This window comes from Equus caballus, chromosome 20 (genome assembly GCF_041296265.1).
Source record: "Equus caballus isolate H_3958 breed thoroughbred chromosome 20, TB-T2T, whole genome shotgun sequence".
NCBI lineage: Eukaryota > Metazoa > Chordata > Mammalia > Perissodactyla > Equidae > Equus > Equus caballus.
The window spans coordinates 52137852-52151635 of record NC_091703.1 but is presented as its reverse complement, the minus strand read 5'-3'; the positions used below and the strand labels follow the sequence as shown (position 1 = coordinate 52151635).

Here is a 13784-nt window from a genome sequence, read left to right as displayed (position 1 = left end):
TGACTCGATCCTCCAACCTCTATACCGGTCTGATTTGGGTCCGTATTCCCAACCCGAGAAAACTTGCATGCCCAGTCCCAGAGACCCTCCCCTTCCCCCCGCTCTGTACCCTGCCGCTCATGTACCAGCTTCTTTTCTCCAGCCATTTGATAAATGTCTGCACAGGTAGGGACATGTGGCTGTGTCAGAGGGCAGACTCTGACCTCCCCAAAATATTCTACGCGTATTTGCCCTGTCCGTGCCCTCCTTCCAGTTAAGTGCGTCGGCTAATGACGTCTGACAGCCACATCCTTGAAACGTTCGCTAATATCTCCGCGAACCGGCACGTCCAGGACGTTAACTGGTGGTCGAGTCACAGATGACTGCCAGAGCTGCCCTCCGTGCGGCCTGGGCAAGTCACGCTTTGCTAAGTCCATTGGCTATTATGCTTCTTTTTAAAATTTTTAAAAAGCATTTTTATGCAGGGGCCTCTCCCGGCAGCAGGTGTGACCCCTATTTGGGTCTGGCTGCCTCTCGCCTGAGTCATCTCCAAAAGGCTGCAGCCCGTTCGTTCGGAGAGAAGAGAAAAGGCGAAAAGAAACAGGAGGGGCAGGAACCAATACGTTTCGAACAAGTGGGCAAAAAAATCGCCGCCTGACCTTGCTCGCTTGTGAGCAGCGCAGGACGTGTTGAACTTGTGTGATAAAAGTGCTCTTAATATGAGCATAAATAGCTTTCAGGAAAAAAACAAGGTTGCCCACGCTGCGCACGTTTGCGAACTCAGCGCCTCCATACTGACCGCGCGCCGCAGGAACCCTCCTAGGCGGGCCGCGCCCTGGGCCGTCGCGGGGGCTGGAGTTACGCCCCGGGGGGCCGTGGCGCGTGCGTGCGCTTGCGTGGGCGTCCGCGCGTGCGCGCTTGGTGACACCCTGCGCCGCAACCCAGAGAGCGTGCCTAGACGAGGGCAGCGGCGCTCTGTGCGTGCGCTCGGCGCAGGCGGGGGCGGCGCACGCGTGGTACGTGCGCACGCTGGCTGTCCCCGGGCTGTGAGTGTCTCCGCGTTCGTGCGCGGTCTTCACGTTGCTGTCCGCTGGTGCATCCTGGAAAGAGGGGCGCAAAGCGCCGGGAGCGCACCAACCTGTGACCTGGGAGGGGCGGCGGCGGCGGGGAGGGAGCCACGCCGAGAAAGTGGACCCGGGGAGACGTTTGACGGACCTCTTCCTAAGGGAGCGATGTGGTTATTTATGGGGCCTGATTTCAAAGTAGTGGCTGCCAGGGAAGTGAAAAAGGAGCTTACCCCAAGCTATGAGAGAAGCTATAGTCGCAAGAATGCTGTTTATGACGATATAAATCAACATGGAGCTTGTGATGGGAAATATGGAAAGTGTGAGTTTGGGATAAAAACAAGGAAACAAAGTCAAGAAGGAAAAATGCTTTCGCCCTCCGTTTTCTGCCCCCCGCGTGATTCCTTCCTCCCCCAGGATGCCAGGACTCCAGCAGGAAGCTGGGGAGGGTTTGAGCACACCCCGTCGAGGGTCGGTGTGCCCGGGTCTTCCCCCAGTTTAAAGGAGGCTCGTTAGAGGGCGAGGGAATACATGTAAATAAACAACTTGGAAAATTTATGGGAAGGAGTTCAATTTTATAGGACTGTATTTATAGAGCCAGCGCTGGCTCACTTATAAATAGATTAATGGGAAGCTAAAATTAATGGACTTGTGAGCTGCACGTTTAATTTCTGAGGCTTCAACATGACAGACAACCGCCCTCCAAGTCCAAGCATGGAAGGCAGCTTAGGTCGGGAAATCGTGAGCGCCCTCGAGAAGGGACAGGTCTAGTAGGGCCAGCATCTCTCTGATGGCTCTCTGCTCTGGCTCCCCAGGGTTCCTGGGACGGGGACGGAGGATCCCACGGGGGCTGTTATTTGCAAATGAAGAAAAAGACTGAAGCTTCATAAAAGAATAATCGGATCTTCCTCCTAGCATTATTTTTGATCAGGGCCCTTAAACGGCTAATACGGGTGAGCAGGGGGTCTTCTCGGGCACTGTAAGCCGCTCACCCAGGCTGGCTGCCCCCTGGCAGGCAGAGGTGGTTGCGACACCTCCTCTAAGATCACTTAGGGTTCCTGCGCTGGGCCTGTGGTCGGGGTCCACGGCCTAGCGGTTCCAGCTGCGGTTCTTTCCTTACTCCCTCTGCAGCCTGGTAAGACAGTAACAAAGGGGCTGAGGAGCTGTGACAAGCTGCCAAAGGCCATTTTCTTACGCAAGGCTGTCTTCAGGCTTCCTGCCTCTTTCCTTCCTTTCCAGTTCCTCCTTCCAGGTCTTTCTTCCAGTTCTTTTCCCACATTGGGGCCCATCAGGACCTTGGGTTTTACCTAGTAAAGTAGATTGTCTCAGATCCTCTCCCTGTTAACGGTGGTGGGAAGGGGGCAAGTGGTCAGAATTTACCTATGAGATAATAGATGGCGTGTCTGTTTCTCCAGAGCTGGAGCTAACCTTTCTGTAGGAAAATCTGCCATAGGAAATGGAAGTTACTCACCACCCCCTTTGTACAATCCCAGGGGTAACCAACCCCTCACCCTCCGAAAAGCAAATGAAGCTCAACATAATACAGTTGAGCCAGAGATAAGGCATATACCTGTTTTCTTTCTAGATAAATGGATTGCATGCCCTGTTAATCACACTTCCCTTGATTTTCCTTCCTTCCTTCTACTTCCCTTTCCTTTTTGAGGGGAACGGGGGAGGCTTTTCTTTGATTCGGTCATTTATAGTTCTAGTCATGATACCCTCCCCCCTTTTATAATTAATAAAGAAGCCAAGAAGTGGAAAATCTCACATAAAGCAGATTCCATTGTCCCTTCTGTGTTTCCCTATGGGGAAGTCCAACTTCACCTGAAAAACAGAAAATTGATATGGGAGGTATATTGTTACTAACTGAGCACCAACTATATGCTAAGTACTCTCATAATCTGGGGTTATCAAGATTTAACTTGCCCATCATCCTTAAATGTATATAAATATTGCTGTTTCTGCTTTTTATATTTAAACTAGGCAATGGCGATGTTGGGAAGGACCTTAGAAGACCCACATTTCACAGATAAAGACCTTGATGTCTAAAGAGAAATAATGACTCATCCACACTGTGTGACATCTTGGATGACTTTACTTTCCTGGTCTCAGGGAAGACACTCAAGCCTAGGGATGAAATACAGATTGAGAAGATGTTTGATCACTGCAGCCCATTAACCCAAATGAGAAAAGCTCTGCCTTCTCTAGGCAACCTCTGAGCCTGAGGTAAGAAGCTACCTCCTCAGACCGCTATGCCTCTTTCCTTCTGTGGGTCAAGGGAACTTTTCCTCATTTGGTTATGGGTCACCTAGCTTTGCTGGTAAGGTCAGGGTTGCGTTCAATCCTGAAATGAGCCACCTAATTCCTCCGACTTGAAGGTGTGGGGTGCAGGAGCCCATACCTTGCCCTGTGGGCATCTCCCCTGCACCATGTCCTTCAGGGAACACCATGCCAGAACGCTAGCCCACTAGCAGTGGGAGGGGAGCTTTATCTTTGACTTGGACCCAGACTCCTTTACTTATTGGAACACAGAGTTACCTGGGAAGTCAATTTGATGCCTCATTTTTTTTAAAGGCAAAATAAACCAAGAGATGCAGTTAGCATGAACTTTTATTGCAAATCTGGTTAGAAATAGAGAAGAATGTCAGTTTGGAATTTAAAAAATTAAAAATGCCTCCTAGTGAAAACCAAAGTGTCCATTTTTCTGAGAAGCAAAAGTTATTGTATTTGTGCTGTTATTTATGCTGTAATGAAAACATTGCCTGCATTTCGGTAAGAGGGGACAAAAGGAAAAACTTCTTGGCTATACTTTTTTTCTGTCTGTAGAGTTAATAATCATATTCAAGAAACTGAAGATGAAAACACAACAAAAACACAACAATCTTTTTATTTATGTAAATCAGATCAACACTGGACAATAAACCAATTTCTACCTATTACCATAACAGCTTGTCTATAAAGAACAGAAAAATTCAGATAAGATTCTACCTAGGGTCAAGCGGGTTTTTTTTTTTTTTACCACCCATTCACAGAGGTTTAGATTCACAGATAAATAATCCCAAACTACTTGCTCGCCATATTTACACATTCCCATTAAATTAAGCATAAATAAATATATACAAACTTAACATGGATACCCTCCAGAACTCTTCTCGTGAAGAGTCAATAGATTGATATTTCTCGATTGTGTGGCAAAAAACAATGTTAGTGAATTAGAGACCAACTCAACAGAGAAGTCGATTTTGGCATTTAAAGAATAGTGTTCATTCCACTTTTTAAAAGAAAACAAAATGAATTTTGATATTTCTTTTTTTAACGCCGATAATTTAACATACATTGGCACAGGAGGGGAAACACTGTGGGCTCTTGAGGCAACATCAGATGGTTTAAGGTTATTATTTCCTTTCCACATAATGTATTACGCATACAGGATATCAGATGTGATGACAAATTCTCTATAAACACTCTAAGTAGGAATGAGTTGCCCTTTTAAGTAAGGCTTTGTACCGGAGGAACAGTGTGTAGATAAGTTCGGGGTTTCGGGTTTTCCATTCGACCAAAGTTTTCATAGGATATGAAATAATTGAGAGAAAGTGGTTTCCTTGGCCAAAGAAAATAAAACAGCCAGGTCTTTGAAAGCCTCTTCCGTTCTTTATGTGGGGATAGAGAAAGCTAAGGATGTGGAGTCAGAGAGAAGCAAAGACAACGCAAGATGCCTGGGGTAGGGAGAGGAAGTTACCTTCCCAGTTTTGGGGAGAAGTTAAAGATCACTTCGTAGATGGAATCCTCACCCAGAACAGCCTTTTTTTTTTTTTTTTTTTTTTTCTCCCCTGAGACCCACAATACATGTCGGAGGAGGCGGGGTTGGGCGGAAAATGGTCAGGAGACCTTTAGAGGCTCCAAAAGGACGTGCAACGTGGAAAGCGTGAGGGCAGCGCAGCCACATCCGGACTCCTCCTCTCTATCTTTAGCTATTTCGGTGTGGGACAGAGCATTTAGGAGAGGGCTCTCGGCATGGATAAAATGTGTAGAGTGCAGGCCTGGGGAGAGAGCTGCAACTCACCTGTTTGGTTTGAAAACAACGCTCAAAAGGGCTTGCTTTAAACGTTTCCTTTGACTTAAAAGGCAAACTCTTGCGTTAATCCTACTGTTTATTGATTTATGGGCCCAAGGAAACCAAATCTTTTAATAACTCAATTATCAGATAAACGTAGCGGGCCTGGCTAACGAAAGCAAGGGGCGGGGTGGTACATGAAAGGAGAAGGGAGGGCGGGCGAGGGGGCAGTGGGATCGCCCCGCGCGGGGGCCGGGAGGCGCGCAGGGGGCTCTGCTTGGCTGGGGCGCGGGAGGAAGGCGCGGGCGCGGGCGCGGGCGAAGGGAGGCTGCGGAGCCAAGCAAGACAATTCGTATCCCATCCCCCGCCTCTAGGAGCGTGAGGGCGGAGAGAGTTTTCGTCCTGGCACAGGCAGGGGAAGCTTCCGATTCCTTGGACATTTCTAGGCCACTCGCCCTCTGGGAGCAGACGCCCGCGGTGGCTGCTGCTAGCAAAGGGCCTCGGCGCCACTGAAACCCCTCCCCGCCTGCAGCCCGCGGGGCGCCGCCCCATTACCTACGGGAGAGTGGGGCTTTCTCGGTCGCCTTAGCCCTTAGGGTGAGACCGAGAGCGGGAAGGGCCCGGGCGGCCCGCGGCCCCTCCAGCGGCTGATTCTATGTCCTCAACACGACTGGGCGCGAGTGGCCCACAGGTTCTCAGGACCTGCACAGTAAGAGCAAGGCGCGTCCATCGCGTCTCTCGCACGTCACACGCGTGGGGCGCGTTGCCCTGCAAGGAAAGGAGACGATGGTTTTCAGTGTGGTTTCTCCTGGCCTTTTGCAATCAGAATACATCTAAGGCAAGCGGCCGGGCGCCCGGACAAAGGCTCAGGCTTCTGAGCTGCGGAGAGATGGCGTGTCTACACTCTCTGTAAGGTCTACTTCCTGACTTTTGCACGCATTCAACTCGTCTAGGGCCAAGCCCTGCACGCCGAGAGACGCCCAAAGGAGCTGGTGGTAGAGGGGCTGGCGTGTGACATTAACAGTTGCGTAGACCCTCCTGGTGAGCTGAAACCAGCTCCCTAACTCCCTCTCCCATAAAAAGGTCAGCACAAAGCTCTCAACAGGTTCCTAAACCCCAACCCTCCAACCTCCTCCCAAGGCCAAGGCCCATCCCAGGCAGCAGAACTGAGAGTGCTAGTGGGTCCTAACCGTAAATCTTGCAGAACAGACACCTGGATCTTTGTCTTGAGGGGATGTTGCAAAGGTCCTGATGTCTACTTTGTAAAAAGAGGTGGGTGTGTCGACGCTAAATTTAGAGACCTGTCTCACCCACCCCACCCCAGGGGATTTCTCGCAGCTTTTGGGAGGACAGGGACAACGGGTTCCAGATCTTATTTCATGATAATGCCCTGATGAAGCCCCAGAAAGGAGATGAGCTGCCAGAAGTGAGAGATTAAATGCATGAAACTGTATCCATTGGGAATAGTCCCAGTGTATCCAGACAGTAAAATTCAAAGCTGAAATAGATCCTTTCACTTTGCATCATTTTACCATTATCTGCCAAAACAAGTGCACGTCTGGGAGGGAAAAAAAAAAAAAACCTCATTCATAAAGCATCTTGTAAGAAAACAATTGCTGCTGAAAGACGGGAGCTTGCACTACCCTCTTCCCCAGGACCACTCGCAAAGCTGCTTCTTTCCCCGCTTTAACAGCGATCGCCAAAGAGCCCAAGGAAATGGAATCAATTTTAAAGGTAGGGCAATATTGTTAAAATATTGAGCTCCAACAACCCTTACCCTTTTCCCCTAAAATTCATTTTGCAGCTCCCTGCCTCCCCAGAATTCCGTGTTGAGGTATCTGTTAGCAACTAGACTCAAAGCTGCTTCAATCTCTTATTGGCCGCTTTCTAAATTATTCTCTTTGAGCTTCTTTAAAGAAGTGCACCTGCAGAATTCTGACACATAGGCTTTGATTAAAAAGGGATCGGATTTTTTTTTTCTCTGTACCTTATAGATTGTGTAGGAAGCCCAAGTCCTCTTTGAAGAAGCTCATAAACCATGCGGGCAAAGCTTTGGAAAACAGAAGAGAATGAAATGGTACATACCCCTCCGAAGGAATTACATACTAATCAACGTATTCATATTGGTTTTTTTTTACTATTGTTCTTAAAATTGGTAGATGACACATATTGTAACAAATGCAAGATTCTCTGATATGCAGATGCTGGCAAGGCTGGGAACTAGCAACATCTCTGAAAGGAATTGATGATGAGTCTGAATCGACTTATTGGTCCGGATTTTCCTCAGCCGAGGGAGCCTCTGCTAGGCCGGCTGGCACCCCAAGTTGCAGCTACCGCCTGCCTCTCCGCGGGCCTCCCGCCCGGCCCGCCCTCGCCCTCCCTAATTATGCAAACGGCCCGGGAGCTGGGCACCGGTAAGTTACGAACGCAGGGCGGGGTGGGGGCGGGGGCACCAAGGGGACTGAAACACCAGGCACAGGGGCCAACCACACTCATTTGCATCCCAGAAGATTCCCATGACAGCTTGAGGAAGGGAGGGCAATGTAGAAAAGGGTGGCTGGGGGAGGGGTCAGGTGAGGTGGAAAGGCGGGGACTGCGAAAGTTTCCTAAAAAAATATTAAAAATTAAAAAGTTCGTGCGTCTCAGTCAACCAGCTCTCAAAGCACTGACACCAACAATGTTTCTCCGATTTTCTTCCAATAAGTTAGCGTTTTCTCATGTTTAGTCTTATGTTTATTTTCCAAAGGGGGAAAAAAAAATCATGGTTTTCTTTTATTATCAGTATTACTAAGCTCGAAAGAACCGAAGTGGAAAATCCGGACGGTTGTCTCCAAGTGTATCTTGAAATAGACACTGAGAACCGATACTGTTGCTCCGTTGTACGCCTCAGTTTTTAAGTTATTTAGCTTTTTTAAAATTTTTTTGATTGTATGTGTATTCTACCTAATATAATTCTTCCAAAGCCAATCCAATATTTTAAAGCTAAAATTAAATTTTTTTCTGTTTTCCTTTTGTATTTAAAACATTTTTCCTTTTTTAAAAAATTTTTTCATTTCCTGTGTTTCTCCTCCTTGTCGCCAGTTTTACTACCTGGGCCTTCCCCAGACGTGTGCCTGTTAGTGGTGGTGTTGTTCAAGAACATCTTGTCCATGCCTTTGAGCGCCTCGGTGAGATAGTTCTGCAGGGCCGTGAGCGCGGCGCAAATGGCCGGGGCGCCGAAGCCGTGCGTGATGAGGCTGAAGTGCGTGAGGCAGCTCTGGATCCCCGGCTCCAGGATGGGGCTGGGCCGGCTGTTCCCGATTGGCGTCCGGTCCTGCGCCAGCAGATCCGTAAATTCTTTACAAAGTTGCCTGCAAAGGGTCGGGAAAAGAACAAAAAATCACCCTCAGTGCCCGTTGTCATTGGCATTAGATAGGAGACGCTCACACAAGCCCAGAGGCGCCCGGTCACCGGAGAGCCGAAGAGCGAGGCTAATGTGGGCGATTCCGCTCTGTTTCCTTTGCCAGCGCTCTCCCTTCTGGAGCAGCTGGGACTGGAAGAAAAGCCGGGGTGGGGAGGTTCTGTACCACTTCCATCCCAAAGCCTTGCCTTCCCCGCCCCCCACCCCTCCGGCTTCCAGTCTTCCCCACTTCATTCCAGGACCACAGAAACCTGCTCAGGGAAATCCGCTTGGCTTTAGTGTTTGATTTTGAATATTCAGTAATTTTGAGCTCTTACCTGGCAGTTCTTTTCTAAGCCCCTTCCCCCGCCTCTCCCCAGCCTCTCCAACCTCTTGGTGATCAGGCTCGAAAAGCCCTGAAAGAGTTAGGCCCTTGGGCCACAAGCCTGTCCCTGGCACAGAAGCAGATTGCCAGAGCCTTCCATGGCCCAGGGCAAGCCACTGTTTATTCCAGGAGAGAATGCTGATTCCATTCAAAGCAAAAATCTGTTTACCTGCAGTATTTGGGGAGGGAGGTATTCGCCCCCTTTTTTCTTTCTTTCTTTTAAGTGCAGGCTACCGAAAATCTTTGTACAACAGGACTGTTGTCAATATAAAAGGATTCCCACATTGTTTAAATAAAACCTAAAGGTAGATGGTTAAGACACTGGGGAGGATAGATTTTTTATTTGTTGAAGGTTTTTGTTTCCTCAAGGCACCTACGATTTAGAGGAATCTCCCAGCCTTAGAAATCCTGCGTGCCTATATATGGATTGAGGTTTTTGAAAAATTGTTAATATAGGAGGTGGACAGGAGGGTTTTCACCCGGAAGGTCCAATGGCTTGCTTCTGCTGGTGGCCAGAAGCATGACCGCCCAAAGCCACAACCCTTCACAGACTGGCAGACTTCTCCTGCCAACCTGCCTCCACCCAGGCTGTGAGGAAAAAACTACAGAACTCCAGTCCTGGGCCCCCCTGGGATGGCCTGACACTTGGTGACACCTGGCCTGGCCAACAAGTAAACAGGGCAGGTACCTGGAGGCCAATATGAGGGACCCAGGGGATTCCTACCAGGAGGAGTAGTGGCTAAATTAGACGGAGAATACCTCCTACCTCCTCCCCCCTCACCCGCAGCAGCTCAGAGGGTTTTCGTTTTAAGACTGGTGGGTACAGCACATTGACAGACATCCTCTCTCTACCATCTCTCTACTAGTTTCTCCATTCGAAATGTACACATATCTCTTCACAGTTGGGAAGAAACAGGTAACACTTCTGACCTAAAAAGGGCAGCTCTTTAAGCCTGAAGTACCTCAAAATCACCTGTGGGGTTCAAGTGCACACATCCAGGACTCCATCCCTGCGGAGTCCAATTCAGGGGAGTTGGGGCTAGGTCCACAAATAAATATCTTGAAAAAGCTCCCCAGGTGATTCTGATACTCACCCCAGGTTAATAAGTGTTGGCCTAAGAGAAGCCACAAGGCTTCAAGGGGGGAAGTTACAAGCATTCCTTAGGGGAAGGACTGAGTCATTTGTGGAATCTTGTTATTTAATTTATATGCTTTGGCTTTATTTTTCCTCCAAAGTACCTTTACCCTTTTATTTTTTTTATTTTTATTTATTTATTTATTTTTGAGGAAGATTAGCCCTGAGCTAACTGCTGCCAATCCTCCTCTTTTTGCTGGGGAAGACTGGCCCTGAGCTAACATCCATGCCCATCTTCCTCCACTTTATATGTAGGACACCTACTACAGCATGGCGTGCCAAGCGGTGCCATGTCTGCACCCGGGATCCGAACAGGAACCCCAGGCCACTGAAGCAGAACGTGCGCACTCAACCGCCGTGCCACTGGCCGGCCCCCTTTACTCCTTTATAAAGCACCAACAGCTCCTCTGCTGCCAGACATCAGGGCAAGGGATGGGAGGGCAATTTACTGACAAAGATATATTATATTGCTAGTTGGTACATCAGAGGGAAACCTTCTAAAAAGAGGTGAGTGCCAGGTTTTAATCATTGGAAGAGATGCTTAAAGTCTTTCCTTAAGTTTGTACTCATTACCAAAGTGCCAAAAAGGAAATTCTGAACTGGGGAGAACAAATGCTTAGAGTCAAACATTTTAAATCTTCAAAGCCCAAACCAGGGTCTGCAAGCAATTAAAGTTCTGGGACATTAATATTTTTTGACCCTGTGGAAAGGGGCAATCAAATTCCAATCACGTCTCAAAAACATCTGGACAAATTTGAGCAAATGATTTTTCAGCCTTCCATATATTTCTTTAAATTACGCTGTCAACGGAACAAACCCGTCCTCAAGCGCTAAATAAATGAGCGCCGCTGTTTGGGCCGCGCCTGCCTGCGAGAGAAACGTGCGGGCGCGCGCAGCGCCGCCCACTGCAGGCCTGAGCCGGCCATAAAACACCAACAATATGACATCGAAGCCAAAGACAGGAGTAAATCAAATAAATAGAAAACCCACTGTAAAAGTTCAAATGAGCTCTGGACCTAAATTTAGCCAAAGATTTACTATTTTCCCCTCTGGAGTTGTAGTAAATTTTTCGTCTGTGGAAGATGCCAAACAGCAACGTTGGAAAGAGAGTAATTAGAGCTGCGGGTAAAGATGGGTACACGTGGGTGACATATAGACACCCTGAGCGAGCACACGTGGGCGTGTGGATACGACAGGGAGATGTGAAACCTGGGCAGAAATATGCACTTAGGGATCCAGGGAAGGAATCGAACAAGGACCCACCCGAAAAGGTCTTCCTGACATCCGCAGGGTTGGGGAAGAGAACTTTAAAAACTCTGGATTCAGATTAATAAAGACATCCTCCCCAGAAACTTGGAAATAGAGCAGAGGAGACAGAGACAAACCCATAGCCCATAATCAACTCTGGGGAGGGGTGGAAAGAGGAGTGGCAGCGGCGGGAGCTGGGAGGGCTTCCTAGCCAGCAGAGGACAAGCTGCATACGCTGCTTCTACCGCTGAGCTCCTCCCCTGACCCACAGAGCAGGTCGGCATAGCTGCTCCCCACCCCCACCGCCTCCTCCCCAGCCAGGTGGCTCAGCGGGCTAAGAGTCAGGGATGATGGCCGAGGGTCTGGGACACTCACTTGGTGGCCAGTAGCATATTCTTTCGGGAGTGCAGGTCACTGGGGTCCGTGTGCTGCCGGTTCAAATACTCAGAAACAGCTTTGGCTGGAAACTCCGTTTCACAAATGTACCCAAAATCCCGAGCTAAGTGAACAGCTTCTCCTGAAAAGACAGCAGCAGAGGTAATACTCAGCACCCAGTTCCTAATGATCCCAGAGCAGGATGATGCTCCCTAGTCAACTCTGTCATTATTTACAGAAAAGGCCAGCGTTTAGAGGCAAAAGCAAAGTTGAGACAGATGTCCAAAGTAAAAATGATTCTCAGGCCATAATTAAAGTTGATGGAACAAACTTTGCTCCTGCCACTCTTTCCAGCCTCTCCTTGATCATCCTTCCAGCCAAGTCCTAGCTAGACATCACCTGAATAGCTTTGTGTCTCCCACACTCATGCTTTGTCTTAAGGGAAAGGTGGGTTGATATAGTCAGGAGCCACCTTGCAAGCACATAGACAGTTGGCTGGATATTCAAGCCACATTCTCCCCTTCTTTTTAAAGCATCTGTTAGACCTGCTTTAAATAAAATTTAAAAGTCTTCCTATCTTTTGTGTTATCTTTTGTACCTTCCTATAATTGTATTAGGAAAAATCTCTTTTTAATAACTAGTATGTGCAAACATAAATCCATGTGTCTATGTCCACATATATTAAACGTATATGTAAAACATGTATTTGGAACTCACATATGAATATTCATATATGGAACTAGTATTTCTATCCAGCATTGAAATATTTATTCTTCTTGTTAGTTTCCTGCTAGTTAGGTTTCAGGTTTCTCCTGTTCAGAGGTTCCTGTCATCAGCCTCCTACTTAAGGACTTTCTACTACGCAAAGATGACACAGCAGCTACAGAAAACCTGGACATCTGAGAGATTTCCCAGCTTATGTGGAAGCCCCTTTCGAACAAAGCACTATTACCCTTAAAGCGCAGCCTTAGGGCTCAAGGGAAGATCCTGAACATAAAAAAGGGATATGTTGATTTATCCCATAGCTACATTATTTTAAGCATGACTTACTTTTAATCATCATCATAGTAACAACAACAGACTTCAGGCATGGTGCTTAGAACAATTCACAAAACTGGAAACTGCCAACCAAATATTGGACTTTCAGTGGATTTTCCAGTTTCCTCCCTTCTCCACCCAAATCCCTGTCTTGGGCTGAGATTACCTTGACTGCTTTTCCAAATGAGGGATTGTGATATTAGCAATTCCCTGAAGGGCAAAAAGCAAAACCTCCAAGAAGAGAATCAACCGCTAATAAGTGTGGTCTGGAAATTTGGTGACTGCGGTCCCTGAAGGGTGAGTTTGGGCCAGGGAACTCTACCTTAAAGATGGCAAAGTGCAATACCTATAAATGTGATGACTTCCCAGTTGCTGCTTAAATATTCTAAGATCCTCTCCTTCAAAAACCAACTCCCCACAGGAGTGTCATAATATCACATCCACAAAAATAGAATAGAAAACCAAGACCTACACGTTAGAGTTTTCTACAGAAAACTCTACAACTTCCTTCATTAGGACCGCTACCTAAGCGTATTTCCTCTCCCTTCTCCATCCCACAGATTCAACCGCAGATCCTCTTATTCTAGATTGTGTAGAAGATCCTGTTTATTACATACCATAAATATCATCGCCAGCCCCCAAATGATGAGAAAATTAGATTTTGCTTGTTATAATTATGGCCCTTTAATTCACAATTGACCAATCTACGTTGAAGGTCATATGTGACTCCTTTCATGTTTCCTCACACCACCCCCAGTTTTCTCCTAGGCATCATTGGCCTTATTAAACTATATTTCAATAACAATAAGTCCCAGGTAATCAGCAGAAGATAGGGCCCTGGGTGTGACAGGAGTTTTAAAATAACCAATAGGGGTCATCAACGCAATAACAGTTTCATAAATCCACAATGCATTTCCCACTACTGATGATTCAGAGGTAAAATCTGGGAAGGAGAAGGGTATAGAATGGATTGCTGCTTACAGAGTGACTGTTGCAGGAGGGTGTTTCAGACACTGTGCCCTACACCTGGCGGCAGAGGTGACCCCTGAACTGGCTTGGAGGCTGGACCTGAGCACTCTTCAGAGCAAAGGGACTCTCACACAAGTCCCTTGGCCTCTCTACAATTG

The 13784-nt window shown here is 47.7% G+C and overlaps 1 protein-coding gene and 1 long non-coding RNA gene across 18 annotated transcripts in view; one reads left to right on the top strand and one right to left on the bottom strand.

Moving 5' to 3' along the window:
* Positions 1-973: 973 nt before the first annotated feature.
* Positions 974-3982, top strand: LOC138919560 (uncharacterized). 2 transcript variants are annotated; one of them, XR_011429806.1, is made up of 2 exons: positions 974-1365; positions 3027-3982. It is a non-coding gene; the product is annotated as an uncharacterized lncRNA (long non-coding RNA). The 2 variants fall into 2 exon arrangements; XR_011429805.1 differs by lacking the exon at positions 974-1365 and adding an exon at positions 1859-1996.
* TFAP2B (transcription factor AP-2 beta) overlaps positions 1598-13784 on the bottom strand; it is a 32654-nt gene continuing 20467 nt past the window's right edge. For 7 of the 16 annotated variants that reach the window (XM_070244724.1, XM_070244723.1, XM_070244722.1 and 4 more), the window contains 2 exons: positions 11620-11761; positions 7808-8447 (listed from right to left, as the gene is read on the bottom strand). In XM_070244724.1, coding sequence (XP_070100825.1) covers positions 8147-8447; positions 11620-11761 — 443 coding nt within the window. In that variant the 3' untranslated portion in view covers positions 7808-8146. Of the gene's footprint in view, positions 2351-2423; positions 2488-2811; positions 2868-3912; positions 5866-7084; positions 7148-7807; positions 8448-11619; positions 11762-13784 lie in introns of those variants that run through there. The other 9 variants (XM_070244713.1, XM_070244714.1, XM_070244715.1 and 6 more) reach the window with 4 other exon arrangements.